The sequence below is a fragment of the Myotis davidii genome, unplaced genomic scaffold (genome assembly GCF_000327345.1).
Source record: "Myotis davidii unplaced genomic scaffold, ASM32734v1 scaffold436, whole genome shotgun sequence".
In the NCBI taxonomy this organism is placed as follows: domain Eukaryota; kingdom Metazoa; phylum Chordata; class Mammalia; order Chiroptera; family Vespertilionidae; genus Myotis; species Myotis davidii.
Window position 1 is genome coordinate 3,626,147 of NW_006292604.1, and position 22,579 is coordinate 3,648,725.

At 38.8% G+C, this 22,579-nt stretch overlaps 1 protein-coding gene across 4 annotated transcripts in view; it reads right to left on the reverse strand.

The window, feature by feature from the left end:
* Positions 1 to 22,579, reverse strand: part of INPP4B (inositol polyphosphate-4-phosphatase type II B) — a 464,775-nt gene that overhangs the window by 161,441 nt on the left and 280,755 nt on the right. For all 4 annotated transcript variants that reach the window (XM_006766076.2, XM_006766075.2, XM_006766072.2 and 1 more), the window contains one exon: positions 3,400 to 3,511. In XM_006766076.2, the coding sequence (XP_006766139.1) occupies positions 3,400 to 3,511 (112 nt within the window). The remainder of the gene's footprint in view (positions 1 to 3,399; positions 3,512 to 22,579) is intronic.

Below are 22,579 nucleotides of genomic sequence, written 5' to 3' on the forward strand. Positions count from 1 at the left end.
CAGTCTTCACTCGCGCCTGCATATGCAAATTAACTGCCATCTTTGTTGGGTTAATTTGCATACTCAACCTGATTAGTTGGTGTGCGTAGCAGAGTGATGACCAATTTACATATTTCTCTTTTATTAGTGTATATACATACACACACACACACACACACGATACTCATGAATTTTGAGATATAGGACTCTAAGTCAGGTCACTGGAAAGCTTTGGATTCATACTTTCAGGGAGCTAAGGATTCAGGAGGAATGGCACATTCTGTGTTACATTTTAGTAAGTGCTCTGCTGAAAATAGACTATGGTGGGGGGCAGTGCTGGGAGGAGGAAGAAGGGAATCAGGGAAACATTTAAGAGACTACTGTAAAAATGTAGGTGACAGTCAATGTTGGTAGCAGGGAAAGGGTCATGAGTCCTTGGATTCTGGATTCATTTAGAAGTCACAATCAATAGGATTTATTGACATATTGACTGTGAATATGAGACAAAGAAATGAGTAAACAATGACTTTAAATTTTTTTTTTAAAGTTTGGATACCAAATGCAACATTTCACTAATATATTGGCTTTGTAAAAGGACAGTGTTCATATTTCTTTTGTAAATTTCCTTTCTACTGCTATGTGATAGTAACACGTTGTCTTCTAGTTCTATGTATACATATATCAACTAAAAGTTTGAACCAGGGTAATATGGTGAATGACCCTCTGCTCTATCTTCCCTGGATGAGAAACATAAATATAATAATAAAAATATGATCTGAGGAAACAAGTAAGTAAATGTATGTAAGAGGAGAGAGTTTGGATTTTTTTTATATTTTACTTCATGCTCTGAAGGCTATGTAAAATTCAAAATTAAAATGCAGTATTTTATATCAGAGGTATTATTATGAACTGAACTGTGTTCCTTAAAATTAATATGTTGAAGCCCAAACACCCAATGTGACTGTATTAGGAGATAGGACCTTTGTGGAGGTATTTAAGGTTAAAAGAGGTCATAGGGATGGGGCCTTAATCTGATAGGGCTGTGTCCTGCAAGAAGAGGAAGACACCAGAGCTCACCCTCTCTGTCTGTGCACCTGCACCGAGAAAAGACCATGTGAGGACACAGGAAGAAGCCTGCAAGACAGAAGAGAGCTATTGCTAAGAACTGAATCATCTGGCATTTTAATCTGGAACTTTAATCTGAGAACTGTGAGATAATCAATTTCTGTTTAAGCTACCCAGTCTATGATATTTTATTATGGCAGCTGAGCTGATTAATATCGGTATTAATAGTTTATCTGCTTCAATATACATGAGAGATGATGTGTCATGTACTCACATGACTATGGGTCTAAGTGTAGTTTCTTGTCTTTCTCTGCCATAAATGCAAACCAGCGAAAAGGATGCTATTATCAGGATATCCTTTCTTTCAGTGACTTTGTCCTTTCATATGTTTCAGTCATTCACTAACTTTGGGACTTAAATCTCCATCAGTAACAAACTGTGTTAATACACCTCACTGACTTTGATTTCATGCATCTGCAAAAGTGTGTTTGCACCCCAAGATGATGCTGACCACACTTTGAAAACACTGAGATAAAGTTATTTCCACACGACTTTCCTAAATGTCATGCAGAGTGGACTTACTCTATGTTCTCTATTCAATCACCAATATTTCCCGGGACTGCCAACAGAATCTATAGCAAATTTTATAAAAGAAATTTGCCAAAGGTCAAGGTTTACTAAGAATCAGGCAGGACGAAGGTACTGCCGACAAAGCTCGCTGAGTTTACCATTTCTGTCACCTGTGACTCGTACAGGGTTTGTGCTGACACTGCCACCTCCTATTTCTAGAAGAGCTCAGTTAAGTCTCTTTTTTAAGTTCACATGACTAAGTCAGAAACATAAAGCAGGACTTGGGTGGGGCATATGGCTGTGTATCGAGTTCTCCGGTTATGAAAAGATCATGATTCACTTTGTGCTACCTCAGAATAGAAAAGCAATAAAGAAATAAAGGGGTAGATGAACTTTAAGAACAGAGAGGCAGCTAGTGACAGAGTCAGAGCCAGGGAAAGTAGCCTAACTTAGAAATGGGACATGTGTCTGCTCCTGGCCTGGCTCATGCCCACAGGTCCAGGCACCATCATCTGCCTATTTCTGATCTCAGACCCTGCTTACCCTCAAAGTCCTCCCTCCTTAATTTTGATACAAACATCCACGTGGTGCTAAGATGGGTCTTATATAGAACTCCAAAGGACACGAGGACCAAACAAAGGGACTAACCCCAAACGGGTCTTGTTTACACAAACCCTAAGAGGATCTGCTACGAAACTTCAGCATAGCCCTGACATTTGGAGGCAACCTGATTCAAACTCCAGGCCTCCTTGGAATCTTTTCATGATCCGGGATATGCTCCGAGGGAGAGCAGGGGAACAGAGAGAAACAAGTGTTGCCTTTCTTAGGGCTAGAACTATGTATATTTGAAAAGGAGTCATATATTGTGTAAAGTTAATGATTCATTAAGTGTTACATAAACACCATCTTACATGTAGATGTTTCCTTACCAACAAAATCCAAATGTTCCCAGATAAGAGTCTCTAAGCTAGAAGTTAAGTCAGAATGAGCTTTGTCATTAAAAAAATGTTCATTTATAACGAGGCAGGAATTACAGTGTGTACACAAGCTCACGTTCCTGAAAAGAACTATTAGCCGTTTTGAAGCCTGTCCCCTATGCCTCAATAAAATAGGCAATTGCATTCTGAAGACAGGAATTTGGGCTAATACTCAATATCAAGTTTTCATCTCCTGCAGAAAAGGGAGTAGAAAGCAAGTAAAACTCCCGGCCACATCTTGAGAGGCACTGGAGTCTTTATCCTGGGCTTCAAGGAAGCTCCTTGGCCTCCAGCGGGCATCGCCCCTCCTCCAGAGCTCCCCTCCACTGTGGACAATTCCCTGCTTCTCTCTCTGCAGTTTCACAAGGCGCAATGTTATGAAGTCTGCCCTCCTTCACATAAGAATGCAATCTAAGTTCAAACTGCATCTTTTTCCAAAGAGGGTTTTGAGAGTAGGGAAGTGGTTACTTGTGGTAATAGTCCTCCAAGAATTTCCTGGGCATCTCCTGAAGGGTTAAGTATGGCAGAATGCGACCGTGATCAACTAAGAAGAGGCAGCGTGGACACAGGAGCAGGTGGAGAAGAGGAAGATGTTTCTGAATGGCACCTGCCTTTGCCTAGTTCCATGCAAACAGCCTCAGCTTCAGAGGCTGAAACACATTTCTGGCATTCAGATTGCAGAGCTGATTTCTCATTTAGCTCTTGAAGAATGAGGTTTCATACCCCACAGAGGTGGCGGTGATTCAGACATCCGGTGAAGATGATCCTTTCTAATTTAATTTGTGCAATCAGCTGGCGGAGACCCTACCTTTTGTCCCTGCACATCTGCCGTGATGTGGTCGGCTTCCCCATCCTCAATCTCCCCCATCTTCACGACACTGACTTCTATGGTGCCAACAACTTTGCCACCATCTGAAGTTCTGCAACCAAACATAAATGACATGGAAAGGTAAGAATCTTCTCTCTCCTTAAATTGCAGTAATCCCCCCTTACCTGTGGTTTCTCTTGTTGTGGCTTCAGTTACCCTGCTATCAACTGTGGTCCAAAAATATTAAATAGAAAAGTCCCCGGAAATAAACAATTCATAAGTTTGAAAAATGCACGCTGTTCTGAGTAGCAAAACGAAATCTCGCTGAGTCCTGCTCCGTCCTGCCCAGGACCTGAATCATCCCTCTGTCCAGCCTCCCCATGCAGTACATGCAATATAATAAGGTATTTTGAAAGAGAAAGACCACATTCATGTAACTTTTACTACAATATACTGTTATAATTGTTCCATTGTATTATCAGTGTTATTCATCTCTTACTGCGACTACTTATAAGTGAAACTATATCATAGCTATATCTGTAGAAGAAAAAACAGGAGTACAGTATACATAGGGTGCGGTACTATCCACAGTTTCAGGCATCCACGGGGGATCTTGAAATGCATCCCCCTTGGATAAGGGAGGGCTATGCCCATACATATCTGTCTCTGGAAACCACGAACATTGCTATTTACTTCAATGGTTTTAATTAAACAAATCTGCTTAAGCCACAGCAACGCATGTTAATGTTGGTGTTGTTTTTAATTTCAAAAGAAAATGAACCATGAATTTGCAAGGTAAGTACATGGATTGTCAAAACTGACTGTATGAAGGCGAAAGTCCCCCTAGGCTGGCAGAAATGGCCTCAGCATCACGGGTCAGGGCCCTGTTTGGCAGCCTCCACACCTCTCCAACAGCAGAAGCCACAGCCCTTCTGCACCAATTACATGGGATATTGTGTACATCTATTACAGAAAACACAGCTGAGTACAATGGAAAAGACAATACATATCCTATATTCCTCTATGACTGGGCCATTGGCTACGAAATTTGATTTTGTATCATTTTTCTTTCTAAGAGATCAGATAAAGAAGATTCTCTGCTAGCAAACATAAGAAAGTTAAGAAACATGCAGAGCAGAATTTAATCACAGAGATTGGTTAGTACAACTTATTATTTTTTCAGCTAAAAAACCTGAGACTCAAAAAGATGGAAAGACTCGCCCAAGGTAACAAAGCAGCAAAACTGAAAACCCAGGTTTCTTTTTCAAATGTTGGTCACTGAGCAACTAACTCTTCTCTATTTAATGATGGTGATATTAAGATTTCCATCATCATTACTGTCTCTAACATGCACATGCTATGGTTGACAATAATAATGAAAGCTAAAAATAAAATGAACAACCACCATCTTTTAAGATTCTCTAATTTCTTTCTCTGAACAAGAAAATATCCAGAATAAATGATGCCATCATACCATGGAAATACTGTCACAAGTAATGGATATTTCTCCCTTTAACCTTCTTGGAAAATAGGTAACAAATCACCCCATAGTTGTGATGTGTTGCTATAACTTCTAAGACTAACAAATAGTAATCACATGACACTTGGTTTTCTTTATATAGTCATGTTCTTTTCATACTGTCTTTCTTTCAACCAATTCCTTCTACATGTCACTACTTTATTGTGAGAGGTGTCAGAGAAGAGAAAATTAGTAAAAGGAATTTACCAAAATGCTAATTAAAATAATGACTAAGTTAATTAAAAATTATGTTATTAGATAATTAATTATGCTTTTCAGAAAACTGAAATAGAAAATTCTGGTAAACATATATAGCTAGTTTTACAATGTAATAAAATAAAGATTATGTACATAAAAAGTTATTTACTTGTTAAATAGCATATTAAGATTTCATATTAAAATATAAAAATGCAATTTTTAAGTCACTGTAAATCATAACATTGACTCAATTATTTAAAATTAATATATAAAACTTAATCATTCATCACAAAGAAGATGTGTATGTGGAAGACAGTATAATCTTTTTAGTGAAAAACTATATTAACTTCAATTCTGGGATGGTTATAAATAATTCATTATACCATTTTCCAGTTGAAAATGACATAATAACTTGTCATAAGTTATGATATGACATAGCTCTGTACAATTTTTCAGTACCTGATAGTAAAACAGTTTATTAACAAGAACCTTCATTGGCACTACCCATAATTAATTTTCTAAAAGATCTGCATACTTTCTTCCCCTAATCTGATGATTAATAACAATTAAACATACCTGTTTCTTCGTATGAGAATTGTTTAAAAATTTGTGCATGAACAAAACTTATATATAACATTCTAATTTTTTCTTTGAACTAAACTAAAGCACATAATGCTTTGAAACAGAAGGCAGATGTTCCACAGCCTATCCCAAGACTATAGAATAAAGCAATATATGCCATAATGGTTAAAAGTGTGAGCTCAGGAATTTGAGCTAGCTGCTAGCTGCACGACTGTGGGCAAGGGGCTTAGCTATACAACACTTCCTTGTAAAATGGAGACAATGATAACGTTGTTATAAGGATTATATTGACATGATTTGTGTAAAGTGCTCAGCACAAGGCCTTATACAAGATACGTGCTTCTTCCTTCTCCCCCCCTTATCCTGGTAGCAGAAGTGGCAGCAGCAACATAATTATTATTGCCAGTAATGTATTATATGATATTTAATTTTATTATCTCCAGAAATATTTTTATTAAAATTGGCATTAAAGATTATAGAAAAAGATTATAGGATCTTATGCCATATGAATTTCAACAGTGATTATGCACTCACTAGAGCTAGAAAGCCTTAGTAATAAAAGATGTTCTAAAGCTTATATTCCTAACAGTGCAAAAAGCACAAGTTTATAAGTAATTACAATGACAGCAAGCATTTCAAAGAGCCAAAGCAGATGACTGAGCAATGTCCTGTGGGAGTAAGCTTCTGAACGATTATTTCTATCTGTTTCCTTTGAAAAAGTATCTGGCTATTTTTTCAATAACTTTTATGCCTCTGGGTTTCCTATTTCTATTTATCTACCAAGGCTTCCACTTATTCCCAGAGCAAACTTAAAGCAAGGCGCTTGGTTAATCTAGCGACACTAGAGGGATTGTAGAATCAACCTCCCCCTGAACCATTTTGTTTAGAACACTCTAAATATCCTAAAGGATGCCTCTTCATCTGAGATTGGTGGGAGACAGAATGGGGAATCCAGGTTGTAAACTAAAGAATTGAAGCCAGTGAACGGGCAGTTAAAATGCAGAACAGTTCATTATTCATTCTGCATCAATTTCCCAGACCCAGCATATGGATATTCAACACTCCCCTCCAATCAGGAGAATCATGATTGAAATATCTATTCCCTTTCTCCAAAGGCTGTTTCAAAGATCATTTAGTAGAAATTTAGGAAAATTTTATATTCTTAAACTCTCAATTATGCTTTCAACCCATCAGGTTGGGGAGGCTAGTGATAATTGCTTAGCCATTATTCATTACAAAAATTCTACTGAGTTGTCTGTAATGGAAATTCATCATATCTGTATGAAAGACATACAGAAGAGAGTTCTGGATTGGAAGCGAGAAACCCAAGCACTATTTCCAGCTCAGCTGCTAACTAGCTGTGTGACGAAGGACATATCACTTAAATTACCTGGATTTTAGTTTCCTTTGAGGCCAAACAAAGAGTCAGTTTCTAATAGCTGTTCTATAATATCAGCAATAATCACTAATTATCCACTATTCACTCCTGTGGTTTCATAATATTATTCTATCATAGGTACCATAGGCCATCATAGGCTGGTGCAACCTTGAGGAAAATCTGAGACACATTCTAACCTATCGTGCTCACTCCCACCTTCCTGTCCAAACTTTCCCCAAAACAAAGTACATGATAAACCTGGGAAGAAACTCAAAACTTATAGTCCAATAAAATAGCTATTTTTTCTTATTTTATCCAGTTATACGTATTTTTTTTCTGGCATTATGTTATTTTTACAAGGATACAAATTTGACTGAGCCAAGGAACACTTTTCGAAAAACTTATATGGCAATAAAAACAGGCCGTAGTAAGAAATAACTATCTCAATCTATGTGAAGGGGGAAAAAAAACACTATGCCATTTCAAACAGTCTAGTGCCAGGTCATTACCACTCGTTAATGCAGAGAGCTGTACGAGAAATAAAAGATGGGGTAGTCCATGCTGCTAAAGTATTCCCATCACAACGCTGCGTTCCTATTTGTTTCAGTAGATACACTTAAATATTTAATCACGCCAACAAGATGAAAGACAACAAAGAGGAAAATTTCAGCAACACAAATCTATACTCCCTTCTCACTTAGGTTTTCAGCATGCATAAAACATTCGTGATTAAGGCTCTTTAAAATCTGCCTTTAAAATAACTCCCCTAATGCTTCCTAATGACACATTCGATTTCCTATGCGGAAACACACAAACATTTTTACAAGATTGAAAAAGGGGCGATGGGGACAGTCTTCTAACAAAGGACAATTTCATGACAGTCTTCCTGTAAGCTTCTTCACACCTACGTTATACCTTTCCTAGTAGAGCAAAACGAAAAAAACAAACCTACCACTGGAAATGTGGAAGAGTAACATGTAAATAATTCCTCTACTATGGAAATGCCACAGAGATACACACCAACGAGTGACTTTGTAAATATCCAGGGAAAACCCATCATTAGCACGGTCAGTCTCTGTGAATAGAAAGTAAGCCTGGTGCTATGCACGGACTCTTCAGCTGTGAGATGTGCCTTGCATTCAAACCACCTAGACAAGTAACTGGAAAACGAAGGTCTCACCTGGACAGGAAAATAAACAACGGCCATAAGTAAACAAAGTGAGTGAGTACCCCCGGATGATCTTCCTGGTGAATTTATTTACCTGGCAACGCAAGATTTACTTAGGGCTCACAGAAGTGAGAGTTCTATTTAAGTATGTATAACTAAACATACCTCTATCCTGGCTGAAATTCAGAAATGTAAGAAGCCATACAATCCTTTCAAACTAGAACTCAAATAAAATGTTTTAGTAGTTCTAACTATTAGAACTTACACACTAAGGTTTAGTCCTTAGTCCCCCTCCCCTCCCCCCCCCCCTTGGTTTTGTGTTGTTTTATTTTTTTCCCTCTCTTTTCTCATTACAAGCTGGCCTTCAGAAATTCCATCCATTAGTATGGGATTCAACTCTCTCTTCTATAAGATTCTACCACAATTCTATATTCCCTATTCTGTCCTGACTTCCTGATTTAGAACTCCAGTTTCCTTTTGTCCTGACATCGTTATTTCACACTCTGTAAGTTTGAAATCTATCATTTCCTTTCCTTAAGCCCAACTCACATCGACAGCCATAGCATTCTTCAAAGACCAAAAACCACAGACTAGTCCACCTCTACTTTTGCTTTGCCCTGCCCCTACCTTCCAAGAAGTCACCCCATCCTGTCATAAAGTTTCTTCCGTGTGGTCCTCTCCAATGGCAACATCCCAATTAGATTCATCACCTCTGCTATGTTACACCCGGAGAACCTACCTCCCATCTGCCGGTATCTTTCTCTTCTATTCCATTCATGTTAGGTTTTCTTCTTAAAGCCTTGTTGTCACTATTTTATTTCCTTTCCTGTGTTAAAAGTTCTTAGATATTGCTCAATGCCAATCCAGAGAATCTGAAGTATAGCCTATCTTCTAAGACCTTATATCAGGACTTGTCAAGAGGTATGGATATCTCAGTATCTTTGGTTCAAATTGGTTCATATCATCACACACCATGAAATAGCAGAGGGTGCTTTAGTGGAAAGTGCAGTCAGCATTAACAAAGTTCTCAGTCATGGTGTTGGCTCTTTGCAGTAAAGAGCTATGTGATCATGAACAGGCAACTCAGACTCTATAAAATTTTCCAAATTATACATATGAAGATCATAAACATCCTACTTATCTCAGATTTATGTGACCAAAAATAAAATCTTAAATTTAAATATAAAAATGCGTTAGATGTCCTATGGTTACATAGTGTGGGCCATGGAGCTTCAAGAACACAACATGGGTAGGTTGACGATGTTTTTCAGACTAATTGGCTTGTAGAATTCTCTTCACTGCTAAATACTGCTAAATTTCCCTTATAAAACTAGCTACAGCAAATATTTCCCTCCTTGTGACTCTATTTGGAAACTTCTTGTTTCAATGTTAAATGTGAAATACGAACCATCTCCTTGAATGTAAGAAATATATTGCTACATAACAAACGACCACAAAATTCAGTAACTGAAAGCCACACCATTTGTTATCTCACAGTTTCTACAGATCAGATGTCTAGGCCAGGTCCTTTACTCAGGGTCTCACATGCCTAAAATTTATGTCAGCTAAGCTGCATTCTCATATGTTAGATCTAGAAAATAATCCTCTTCCCAGCTCTTTCAAATGTTGTTGGTAGAATTCATTTCCTTATGGTGAGGTATGTCTCTTTATTCCCCCTAGTTATCAGCTGGGGTGCCACTCAGCCCTAGGGTGTCAGCCTCAGGTTCTTACCACATGGCCCTCTCCATAGGCAGCTCACCAGATGGCAGTTTGCTTTTTCAAGGTCAGCAGGAGAATGTCTCTCTCTAGTCTGCTAAGAGGGTGTCAGTCTGATATCTCAGATACCCAGTGAAGAATGTGTTTTAAGGAGGGAGTGATCCACTGGGCAGATATGCTAAGAAAGAGGAGCATTGGGTAATTTTTCATTGGAATCAACAATATGGAAGCCATTCATTCCTGATCATGACAAGAGCTTTTAGGTGAAGTACTAGGGATGAAAGCCTGACGAGAATGGGTTCAAAAGACAATCCTACTGGAGAGCATTCTGCTAAGCGAAATAAGCAGTCAGAGAAAGATAAATATTACATCATCTCACCCATTTGTGGAATATAATGAACAACATAAACTGATGAACAAAAACAGATCCAGAGACAGAGACAGAGAAGCATCGATCAGACCGTCAAACCTCAGAGGGAAGGTACAGGAGGGTGGGGGTAAGGGGAAGGGATTAACCAGAAAATTTGTATGCATACAGGCCTAACCAATGGACATAGACAACAGCGGGGTGAGGGCATGAGTGGGAGGGTGGGGGGTGGCAATGTGGAGGGGGTAAGGGCACATATGTAATACCTTAATCAATAAATAAAAAAACAAAAAGCCTTTTAAAGAAAAAAAAAGATAATCATAGGAGTCACCATAGAGAGAGCTCATAAAATGATTCTTCTATGAAGAAGAGCAGGGAAATGGAGTATAAGTTACAAGGCAATGTGAAAGGTTTGGCAGCATTTTTTAAATGCTACTAGACATGATCTAGTACAGAGGAAATAATTATAATACAAAAGTAAAAGGGGATAATTGTTGGAGTAATGTCTTGGATAGGTGAGAAAAGATGCAATCTAAAAGATGAGTAGAGGGGTTGACTTTAGACATGCAGCAGAGTTCATCAACAGTAACAGAAGGAAGGCAAAGTAGATGCTGGTAAGGTGGTAAATAAAGCATCAGAAATTGTCAAATTCCTCTTCTCAGTGAAACAGAAACCAGATAAATCCACTAAGAATGAGGAAGAGGGAAATATCTGGAGGTTCTTGGAACAAGGTGTAAAATAATGGTTTAAAGGTTGGGAGGGCAAATGGACCAGGGGAATCCAGTAGGACTATAGACTAGTAGTAACAGCACCCAGGAAGTTAGGGGTCGTGATTCCTAATGGAACCTAGAAGCATGGAAATTAGGCTATCCTAGCCCACTTGAACAAAATGTTGGATTTAAGCAGTTTTTGTTGTTGTAACTTTTATTTTTATTTTATCCATCATCCATCCATCCATCCATCCATCCATCCATCCAGTCATCCATCTATCCATCTATCGTTTGCTTAGAAAGCATAGTAATAGAAGAGGGGCACAGCAGTTGAGGGTGTGTGCAAGGAAATTATTTTGTTATTTCTCAGTGATGGACAATGCAACCTTAACTATGTAAGAAGAATTCTGGATATGGGGGAGGAATCTGTGAAGAGTGAAGACGTGACTTTAGATCAATGACTTGATGCAGCCAAGGAGCAACTAGGAAGATACTAGAAAGATCTGAGATGGAAATCAGAAAATAGAATACAGCACTTAAAATTAAGACTCTGGAGGGGTGGAATTAATGGCAAAACCTAGGGAATGACCATGGAGTGGGTTGTGAAGGAGGTAGAGAAAATCCTAAAAGCCTAATGAACTGAAAAGATCATCTACATGGCTATGGAATCACATGTGTAAGAGGAGCAGTGCTGAAGAGGGACACAGTGAATTGCAAGTTAAAATCCTCATCAAATGGTGACATCTTTAGGTCATATCCGAAATGAGAGAAGCCAATGGTATATTGGAGGCCGTGAGCCTCAATCCTGGAGAGTTTTCAGAGGATGCCCATCCTACACCAGGTAGCCACTTAGCAGAGCTGTCAGGGAGAGAGAGCCAGCTCCCAGTTAAATAAAGAATAATGACCAAGGAGAGGGGAAGGGGCTGAGGAGGCACCTCAGGTATCAGAATAGAGTTGGGAAGCAGAAGCCACCAGGAACAGAGTAAGAACTAGACAAACAGGGAAAATGATGGGTGGATGAAGGATATCTGCACAGGGACCCAAGAATGAGTAAAGGTTATTGACAGAAGAAGGAAATTCAGTTTCGCTAGGCAAAATAAGCAAGGGCAGACAGGGTAGCACTAATTTTAAAATATTACAAAACATGAAATTTCTCGTTCTCTGATTTTAACTTGTTTTGTAACATCGTCTTGACACTGCATTACCAAATCCTCTGGTAATTATTTCAGAGTTCAAAATGTGACTGATTCACAGTTAAAGCAGTGCAGGTAGAACAACAAAGGTCCCTACAGAAATTTTTGTTCTAAGGAAGGAAAATAAGTAAAGCAAAGTGCAAGAAACACTGTTACATAGAAATTATATACTGCTCTTATTCATGCTAAACAGAATCTGAAGGTCAACAGGAATAAGTCAAATGCCTGGTGCCAGTTTTTCAATATAAAGTATATGGGAAAGCAATACATTTTATCCAAAAATCTCCCTTTTAAAGCATTATTTTTAAACTTTTTATTATAAGAGAGCATATCTATTAATAATTAAAAGATGTTTATCACATCTCTAAAAAAATCCATATAAGAAAAATAATGGGTTTGGGTATTCAGTCGGCTGATGTTCTCAAAGAAAATAGAAAGAGTAAAAATGAAGTCACAGGATTAAAATTTTCAATGCAACAGAGATTTTTCTATATCCTTTTATAAATTTTTAAGAACTGAATTGAACTTAGTATTCAAAATGAAAGTTTCACTAACTTGAAAGAACTCTGGATGTAACTATTTTCTCCTTCATTCTAAGATAAACTCCTGAGAACTCAGTATCAAAATTGGATAAAATCTGAGAATGCTTAAGCAGAAAGTAATCTTAAGTATCATCCAATTCATTTTGTACAAACTGAGGCCCTGAGAGGTTAAGTGAAAGGTTCAAAGCCACCTCTCAAGTCATTAGCAGTGATGGAATTTGTCCAAGAACATTAACAATCAGAAGGCTATGTCTGATTTTTTAAAAATTTATTTCTGAAAATCAAAATATGAAATGGTAATTTATCTATTTATTTTTTAGCTTCTTGGTCAATAAGTAATAAGGTTACCCACAGCTTCTGTCCGAATTGGCTACAAATCAGGTTCTCATGATCTTCTTGGATTTGATCATTTGCTAGAACACTTCACAGAACTCAGAAAAGTACTTATTTCACCAGTTTATTACATTATAAAGGATATCATAAGGGGTATTACCAAAGACTCATAAGGTCCTGAGTGGAGGATCTTCTATGCCGTGGAGTTGACATGTACCACCCTGCCAGAACATGAAGGTGTTCACCAACCCAGAAGCTATTGGAACTCAGTACTTTTGACATTTTTCTGGAGCGTTGCTCACATAGGCATGATCGATCATTCACTCAATTTCCAGCCCCTCTCCACTTCAGGGAGGTTAGGTGTGGAGCTGAAAGTTCCAAGCTTCTAATTATGTCTTGGTCTTTCTGGTGACCAACTGGCATCTCTTACTCAGAAGATAAGGTAGCTCAGAAAGCAGTTTCTTAAGAGTTTTGGAGTGGGCTGTTGGGAGCTGAACTAAACCAACACACGTGGATGAAATTTTTTTCAGAATAGGACAGTAAACATATTGACCAATATTGAAGAACAACAAAAAAATCTACTTCCTGGAATCGTATGTCTAGTTAATGCTAAAATTTGGACCACAATCCTAAGCAGTCATGTGACTTGGTTTCCAGTCCTAGTTAATGCAATAGGCAATCTACATGGCCATCCTACAACCTGCACTTAACCTTCATGAATCAGCGTTATGTACTGATTATTAATATGCATGGCTCAAACAGAAGGAGAAACTCTTGCCCAGAATGGGTAATCATGAGCACTTTGAAATGTTACTTGTTCCATTGTCGGCCTCTCCTCTAGCCTAAGAGTTGCCCAGCATTCTATTTTTCAGATTAGTTCCAGAAGAAAACTCTCCTGATACTTGGAAATTCACTAGCCTTTCTTTTTGACTCCATCTCTCTGTATCTGTAGGAAAGACATTAGGTGGAACATTTGAAACACTTTCACTGAGGAATAGGTGTAAGAAAGGAAAAACCACTGTCCAAGAAATATATATATATTCCTATTATTTATTTACCTTAGCTCTGAAACTCAATGAATATTGGACTGCTTCATTTTATGTCCATGACTAGCATTTTTGAACTCAAAGAATTTATAAAAACAATATTTGAGGAAGAGAAGCAATTTTATAATAAATATTATAAAACCAGTCACACATATTTTTATTCTTTTCCCCTCACTGGAGCTTAATATAGCCTTTATTATCTCAATATATTTTTCAAATGAACTTGACAGGAAAGATAGTGTCACTCAGTCCTTCAAGGACAGGAGGGTTTTGAGGAAAGCAGAGATGGCATGAAAGGAAAAATGGGGAGTAAACTATTTTCTATTAAAGTATGAAGGGATCCGTTCCTTAAAAGCTGTGATATGATCCCATAATTTAAGTTCACCTCAATGATATTAATTTCATTAGTAGGCAGATGGGAAATTTTAAGCAAAGTAATTAACTCCTGGTGACCGTTATGAAACTTCGCTTCCTCCAAAGTCACAATCACAGGCTTATCCTTAAAGTACTTTAAAGGCTCTGTCATTTGGTCATAGAAACAGTTCATTTCTACTAGTCTTAGAAATGAGGCTTGACAGCTAGGAAATTTAGTGCTAGTTGGCAGAACAAACAAACAAACCCAAGGATCCTTAGGATCTGCCTCTCTTAATATTGTGTAAATCCCTGGAAAAACTTCAATTTGATTCTAGATAAGAGAAACATAATTCCCACTATACATCATTTCTAAATTGAAGATTGAAGCTTTTAATCTTGCTTTGAATTAGAGAAACTGCATCAATATCGGGGAGGATAAAAATAAAATAAAATTTACATTATCTGCCATGTCTTCAATGGAGGGATGAGTATTAAATGAAGTTTTTCATGGCACTTAAATTTGTTTTTAACAATAGTAAGTTTTAATGGAATGTGTTTATTTTCCAATTTATATATGTGAACATCAGAAAGATGTAACATTTTAAAAAGTATATATATACATATATATAATATATACTACTATATATATATTAGAGGCCTGGTACACGGGAATCATGCACTGGTGGGGGGCATGGCCTGCTGGGATCAGCCCGCTGTGGGAGCACCGCTCATCCTGGTCAGGCCAGTGGCAATCCCACTGTGGGAGTGCACTGACCACCAGGGGGCAGCTCCTGCATTGAGTGCATGTCATAGTGCACATCATAGTGACTGGTTGGTCTTTCTGGTTGTTCCGCTGTTCAGTCACTGGGCTTTTATTATATAGGATATATGCAAATTTAGCCATTTCATTTGCTATTGTAATAAGTAACGTAATATAGGCTCAGTAGCACTTAGGTCAGGTCCAATTTAACCTGCCTTCAATCATTTCAGTTAATTTTAAAAGCTTTCTATGCAAGATAGTAAAATTGGCCCATAATATAACAAAGTCATCAGTGCCATACAATGTTATAAAGAAGAGTCCTTAGTTACCTAATTATCTATTGAATTCTAATAAGCTTAAGTATTTTCATTAAGGGACCCAATGGATCACCCACACTAAAGCTGGGCCCATTGCTAGAAACAACCCCTCCCTGCCTTGTAACACAGCCTTGAGAAAAACAGTTTGTTTATATTGATGCAAAATGTAATAATGTGAAGTAAAATAAACTTGCTTATTCCTGTTTATCTCTATCATTTTATCTTTGGTCCCATCCTTCTTTTATGCTTGTTAAAATTGTTTATCATATTATTTTTGTGTGTTTTCTATTTCCTTATCTCCCATTCACAAAGTAGTCTTCTTCCTTTTCCTGACTCCATTCCTTATCTTAATGAAGTCCTATCGCAATGAATCTCTTTCAACCACACTTTTACCATGAGACAGCCATGCTGTGACGCGGAACCAGAGACATCAGTGCATTTCATTTAATGGTTAGGGTAGAAAATCCTGGGGTAGAGCATCCGTATAGAGCAGCGGTTCTCAACCTGTGGGTCGCAACCCCTTTGGGGGTTGAACTAAGACCATCGGAAAACACATATATAATTACATATTGTTTCCAGTAGCAAAATTACAGTTATGAAGACGCAACGAAAATAATTTTATGGTTGGGGGTCACCACAACATGAGGAACTGTATTAAAGGGTCACGGCATTAGGAAGGTTGAGAACCACTGCTATGGAGGAAATGCATTGTCAAGGGGCAGGTCACTTTCTATAAATTCTGAGGCATGACACCTCCAGCACAGCTCACTCATATATATTAAGAACTGACAATATGTCAATGGAAAAGCAAAGTCAAACCTCATTGGAAACACAGTTAAAAAATTATGGCCTTCTAGGGATCATTAGCCTCTGTTAGCTGGAGCAGGAATAATTAGCTTTGACCTGCTTCTTCTGGCACCCACTCCCAAGCCTGATGACAGAGGCATGGTCCTTTGGTGACTGAGGAGCTGATGTAAGCCATCGGGGGGGGGGGGGGGGGGGGAAGGGGGGATGGCGACCTGGCCTTGTCACTGACATGCTTGGAGAGACTGGTCTCTCAGTTTTTAATGATAGTACATTTGGAGAACACCAGGGTCTTCTGGGTGTGCTTATTCCCTGGCAAGGGGTGTCACAAATGGAGGAGAAATAATCGGAAGGCAGCGTGGGCAAGAAGCGAAGTGGCAACACTGACACACAGACAAACACTGCTGTGCTCTCTTGCTGCCCCAAGTTGAAACTGGCCTCAGAGAAACACAGACTCTGACTGCACATTTAGAAAATACAAAGTGCAGGGAAGTCACTACAAACCAGGGAGGAAGTGGGAGGAAGTGGTGATTAGTGTCGAGAGCAATGTGTGTGGCTTAGATGAGGCTGAAAAGCAGAGGTGCTGTTTTGTATGTCTTGGCCAAGGTTTTCGCATATGTTCATGTTCACATTCTTGCTTATTTGGGGGTGAGGGGAAAGTAGGAAGGGATATAACGTTTAAAATAGGAGAAGAACATGTTCAGATAAGGATCTCCTATTATTAAAATTATTAACATCAGCCCGGCTGGCGTGGCTCAGTGGTTGAGCGTCAACCTATGCACCACGAGGTCACGGTTGGATTCTCGGTCAGGGCACATGCCTGGGTTGTGGGCTTGATCCCCTGTGGGGGGCGTGTAGGAGGCAGCAGATCAGTGATTCTCTCTCATCATTAATGTTTCTACCTCTCTCTTCCTCTCCCTTCCTCTCTGAAATCACTAAAAAAAAATATTTTTTTAAAAAAATTATTAACATCAAAGGATGAGTTAAAAATGATGATTCTTAGCTTAACCCAGAAAGAAAAAGCACCAAAAGGCAGAGCTCTCAGGGGAAGAGCTAAGCTCCATTTGGGACAGTTACATTATTAGGTGGTTTGTGAAAATAAGTGTGTATCCACTTATGGAAGCTTAAAAAATCTGTCAATGGACATAAAAGATTGAGCATGTCTTTTGTCCCTCTTTTTCCATATGTTCTGTACAAAGTTCACAAGATGATGTCTATATAAAACATGGCATGAATGGAATGTAAAATGCCACACTGTTGGCAATGCCTGTGGATTTGTGATGGGGAAAGAGAGAAACAGTTGAGTTACAGCATGTGGATATGGGCATGGTGTGTGGGAGCGAAAGTAGCGTGCGTAAGCGTGAGTATTCATTTAGGTGAAGGCTACAGGTTCTTGTTTTAAACCAGCATTTTCTAAATTACGTAGCTGTGTTTCCTGGGACACCGTGTCTGCTAAGCTGTGAACAAAGAAAGCTTCTTATGTTCAGATTAGTTTTGGAAAAGCTGCAGGTGACACCTGCCCTCTGAGAGTCCCAATGGGCCAACAGAACTCATTAAGGCTATGAGAAGTCCTACAGCAAGGAAACCCACCTCACTTTTCTAAAATATAGCATTTTCAAAATTACTTGACCATAAAACTTCTTCATTCAATAAACATATACATATAACTGAAGGATACCAGTGTTCCAAAAAAACCTGTTTGTTTGGAAAAGCTGCTATAAATGTGTCCAGAGCAGCAGAAACACAGGGTGATAATAATGAAAGTGACTTTGGTAAATGTGGGCGAATCCAATACAAAAGTTTCCAGTCAAACATAATTCTTTGCAGGCCTAATCATTCCTGAAAATTATCTTCAAAGCTAAATTAGCTCTCAAACTTCCTAGGCAGGTAGATATTTGTATACAGCTATTAACTGGATGTGATTTGCATTTTAAAAGAGGGAAGATTTCAGGCTTTGCTATTCAAATGGAGTTGCATTTGAAGTACTCTATTATGTGCCATCCCTCCAGTGACTGAAAACTCTACTTTGCAACCTGACAAATACCATGTCTTTTGAATAATGCAAACTAAGAAAGTGCTCTTTGGTTTCTGTGGTCAGACCTACATAAAAATGGATTAGGAACATAAAGACAAACGTAGACTACTTAATTGTAGAACCATATAAATGATAAATGAAAGACAGTCTAGTTGAATGACATAAAAATAATAACACTGATGATGATAATTTTAACAACAGGAAACGACCACGATGAACGCCTTGCTTTGCATCAGATACCATTTCAGGTACACAACATTGGTTGTGTACAATCTATCTAACCCTCACCTGAACACACACACACACACACACACACACACACACACACAGCCTGAGGCTAGAGAACTAATCAGTCAAAGAAAGGAACATAAAAAATTATAGCTAGCATTTATGGGGCACTTACTATGTGCTGGGCACAATTGTAAATATTTTACATTAATAATTCATGTGAGCCTAACAACAACTCTGTGAGGTGAGCACCACGGTTGCCTGTATTTCACAGATGGGAACACAGTCTCAGAGCAATCAGCCATCCTGCTGGGCAACAGAACCGGGGGTTTGGTCTCCGGGCTGTTTCCAAATAATGTGCTCTTCCCACTTTTCTACTGTCTTAATCTGCAAATATCTGTGTACTTGGCATTCTCTGATTTTATGACAAATCAATGTGATTGGAACAGTTATGACAAAGTGGCTCATGTAGAGACTTTTGATCATTTTAAGCAATTGTGTCCCTAAAGGACATTCTCACAGTTACTTTAATACAAGGATAAAAGCAGTTTTAGAAGCCAACGCCCCTACTTCTATGCTCCCTTCATTCTCCCAGTCCACTCCTGAGAGGTGTGACTTGAATTGACTTCTGTCGGCTGCTTGTGATGTATTCAGCAATAAAATGCATCAGTAAACTCTAAAAGCGGCTGACACTCTGTGATGCATTTATGAATTTCTGTCCTGAGTTCAGTGCTATATTGCTAACGTATTAAGTCAAACAAATTTGATTTTTCCCCAACTCTATTGGGATTCTGCCTGTTTCAGTCCAACAAACTGATCTCCGTAGGCCTCTTGCTGGCATCTGCACCTAAGAAGTCAAGTCTCATGTCACAGCGATTGAAGCCAGAATTCAGGTTTCAGGTAAGTATCCATTCCTCAGGGAATGGAAATGGTATGTCCAGACCGAAGGTTAAACCAACTCCTCGGCCACTGACCAATTTGGAGAATTGTAGATTCTCAAACTAAACAAGAAACAAGGAAAACAACCTCTGCCAGCACCGGGATAGAGCATTTTTCACTAGTGCAAGGAAGTGCATAGCTCATGATTACATTTATTAATTGCCCAGAATCACACCCCAGTGGGAGGTCATTACCACCTCTATTAGTAGACGTTAAAGAGTAGATAAGCCTGGGCAGACACAGTTGTTGATAAAGCTGGGACTTGAACCAAAGTCTGGTATGAAAATCTGTTGTCCTGTTAATTACATTCTTTCCTGGGAATAAAAAGGATGAAAGATTTATTGTTGGACAAAATAGCTGCTTTCAAATGTGATCACAAAGAAGAAGCTGGAGACTTGCTTTACTTAACACCATGAAAGAGAGCTGAGACCACGGCATGGCAATCAAACTCAGGATAAAATAAGAACACTTTTCTAACAAGGACCTGTTTGAAAACGGAAAAGATGCATGGCTTCCCGAGTTTGAGTCCCCGCCACTAACTGTGCCCGAGAAGAGCCTGCAGTGCCAAGGTCTCTTCTGGGCTCTACAATCATTGAATTCTAAGATTCTAGGCAAAATGTCTCTTCTCTAGGAAATCCTTGCTATGAGAATCCTTCTCTCCCCTCTCCATGTTTCCATCCCATCCCAGCTGAGTGACCTTAGCAAATCCAACTGCTGTTCCTCAGTGTGCTTAGGAGTGAAACAGGAATAATACCACCTTCCAGGCAAGGTTATTAAAAGATCAAATTTGACAAGATGTTGGAAATGCTAACCCCTCATAACGATCAAATAGTGTTAGTTACCTCTTCCCACACGTCTATGAGGTCAAAGTCAGTGTCAGAATCAGAGGACCCATTCATTCTGGGAGAGCTTCAATCGCACCAAAAGCGCAGGGAAGTAAGCGCTCCAGGATGCGAGGTTTCCCCTTAGACATGTCTGGATCAATCATGAGTGTGCATTTGCTACTGACTTGTCTGTGTTTCTGCTTGTTCATGCCCAAGAAAATAATGCAGTGTTCTTATGCATACTGCATACTTTCAGGCTTTCTGATGTGCATTTCTTAATAAATTCTACATAAAAGCATCAATTAACTTAGCTTTTTATATGCCATTCACATCCTCTAACTTTTCCATTGATGCATTTAATAAAGTATAATACTATTCTGTTTTATAATTAATCATGAATATTCTCTCAAAGAGGGTTTATTGGCCACCAGTCAATGTCTACTGCCCTTATCCTATACTAGAGGCCCGTTGCACAAAGAGATTCATGCAATAGGCCTTCCTTCCCTTGGCTGCCGACACTGATTTTCCACTGGCAACTGGGACCCAGGCCTTCGCTCCAGCCACAGCAGAGAAGCCAAGCCTCTTCAGTCTTCAGTCTTTGCTCAGTGCCTGCATATGCAAATTAACCGCCATCTTTGTTGAGTTAATTTGCATACTCAGCTGATTGGCTGGTGAGCATAGCAGGGTGACACCAATTTGCATGTTTCTCTTTTATTAGTGTAGATAATAAAAGGCTAATATGCAAATTATCCCCAAGGGCAGGAGTTCGACTGACCAGGAGTTAGATGTTCATTGGCCACCAGGGGGTGGCACAGAACATGGCGGGTGTCAGTGGTGCTGGCAGCAGGCTGCATTGGAGGCACTGCCAGCCCCGATGGGCCCCCAAGAAGAGCAGGACTGCGGCAGGATGGTGGAGCAGGTAAGCAGGCAGCGCCAGCCAAGGCAGGTGCGAGCGGGGGCCCTGAATGCCCCATCCGTTGCCTCACCAATTGGTCCTGATCACCAGCCAGGCCTAGGGACCCTACCCATGCATGAATTTCATGCACCGAGCCTATAGTTTAATAGAGAAAATGATTTAGAGATACAGAAAAATTAGTGTTGCCAAATCATCAGAACTTTTGGCTGCACTCCTGCTTTTTAGGACCTAGGAAAGCTAACTGGAAGACTTTCTAAAGAGAGTAGAATGTTTTCAAAATAGATATAACAATTAAGACACATGGATGTGGTTTTTAAAATTCATCTCTGAGGTTCAAGTAGCTATTGATAAGAAAAGGTGCTGTTACAGAAGCATTCCCTCATACAAAGAACTTTAAAGAATATATGTGGTGTTTAAAGTAAGATGATGTGTATAGTCTTTATCTCTGTGTAGGAAAAGCATAGTAGTAGTAGTAGTAGTAAGAGATTAAAACTCTAAAAAGTTTAATTTCATTTGAATAGAAAAATAATTTATCATTTAAAACTGTATTGTCAGACTATGGCCAAGTGCGTCTCAGGTTACTGCGGAGGTTCAGAGGCACTCAGAGGATTCTCAGAACAAACTTATTCTGATTCACTGCCCTGGGGTGTCTAGGACACCCGTGGGCTCCCAACATGTGAGATGATGGTGGCAATTTCGTGTCTTTATCACGCTGAGTGCACTTGTGGAGAAATCCATATGTCATAGTTTAAGGAGCCTTTCCTTATTATTTCCAGCTCTGGAGTGAAGAACAAGGCCTTGGGGGATTACATTTCAAATATGTAGGGTTTATCTGTTGTTCTTTTATTTTTACAAACAACAAAAATGAAGTGTGTATGTGTGTTTATGAAGGTTAAATAAAACATAAAATAACAAAAATGTAAAGATATCATAATTTGTATGTTAACTTCTCTAAGCACAAATATTTGATCGTAGAAAATAAGTATTTATGGTTTGTGGGAAAGCAAAATAGTCCTAAAAATCACATAAACAAATACATATGCAACAACACACTCTATGATACATATGTATATGCATCAATATGTACACCTATAAATGTTATATAAAATAGGGAAATCTTAAAAATAAACAGAAGATGAATGCTTATTTCTTGAATAGCCTTTCCCATACATCTCTATATTTTAAAACATAACAACCTGAGAATTGTATTGTGTTAAAATGTCTGGACTATAAGTGGGATAAAAGTCAGAT